This window comes from Sinocyclocheilus grahami, unplaced genomic scaffold (assembly GCF_001515645.1).
Source record: "Sinocyclocheilus grahami isolate Dianchi unplaced genomic scaffold, SAMN03320097.WGS_v1.1 scaffold7754.1, whole genome shotgun sequence".
Lineage (NCBI taxonomy): Eukaryota > Metazoa > Chordata > Actinopteri > Cypriniformes > Cyprinidae > Sinocyclocheilus > Sinocyclocheilus grahami.
In genome coordinates, this window is record NW_015511669.1 from 1 (window position 1) to 879 (window position 879).

The window sequence follows — 879 nt, forward strand, 5'->3', positions numbered from 1 at the left end:
GTCATGGCGATCCACAGGAGACCAAGGCACTTGATAGCCGCATCAGCTACTGTGGCTACCAAAGCACAAAGCGGCAGGGGGACCAGGGGTCTGCCATGCATTTCTTAAACTCTGGCTACAAACTCTCCACATCGCCGTTCGCGTACAATCTGAGAGAATCCACCTCCAACTACAGTCCATTGAGGAGACTTCAGGACCTGACCACTATGGTGAACCATGCCGACATGAGTTTGCAGGACAAGGACTTTCACAGGCGAAATAAACTGCTCATGCACAATCCCACTGGCGGAGGTGAGTTTGGAATAGGCCTTTATCACACGTCCAATTCGCAAGGAAACACTGACAGGACTACTATTCAGGATCTGGACAAAAATGGTTTCTCACCAGTAAGCTCTGATAGCTTGGAACATTTTCCATCCATCCCAAATGGAATTTTGCATTTCGAGTCGACCCTGTTTGATAGTGGGGACAGCAAGGATAATGAGGAGGAGGAGCATGATAGGGTTGATGTGGTGGCACCGTTTAAAGACACATCAAATAAATGCCAGAAACGAAATCTGGCAAACACAAAGGCTCCTAGCAGCCACAGGCTGGACCTAAGTAAAAACAAACATGGAAGTTTTAACCTTGTTTCTAAAAATACAGTGAAGTCTGACCCTCCTGGTAGTCCATCACATTTGCCTGTCGAGGTCATGATGGAGGATTTTGATAGTATGCATGATTATTCAGACAGTGACTGTGATCTTCCCAGCACTGAGAACAGTGCTTCAATATTCAACTCTGGTCTCTCTAAAAGACCAAATTCACCCAGTGACTCCCATTCAAATCCTGTAAGATGTTTTTATGTTCATCAGATTTATTGTTTCGTTGTCTTTGTTT

The 879-nt window shown here is 45.3% G+C and overlaps 1 protein-coding gene across 1 annotated transcript in view; it reads left to right on the forward strand.

Annotated features, from left to right (window-relative positions):
• Nucleotides 1–11: 11 nt before the first annotated feature.
• LOC107577917 (histone-lysine N-methyltransferase, H3 lysine-36 and H4 lysine-20 specific-like) overlaps nt 12–879 on the forward strand; it is a gene marked incomplete at its 5' end in the record, with an annotated part of 9,107 nt that continues 8,239 nt past the window's right edge. The window contains one exon of the mRNA XM_016263941.1: nt 12–830. Coding sequence (XP_016119427.1) covers nt 12–830 — 819 coding nt within the window. The remainder of the gene's footprint in view (nt 831–879) is intronic.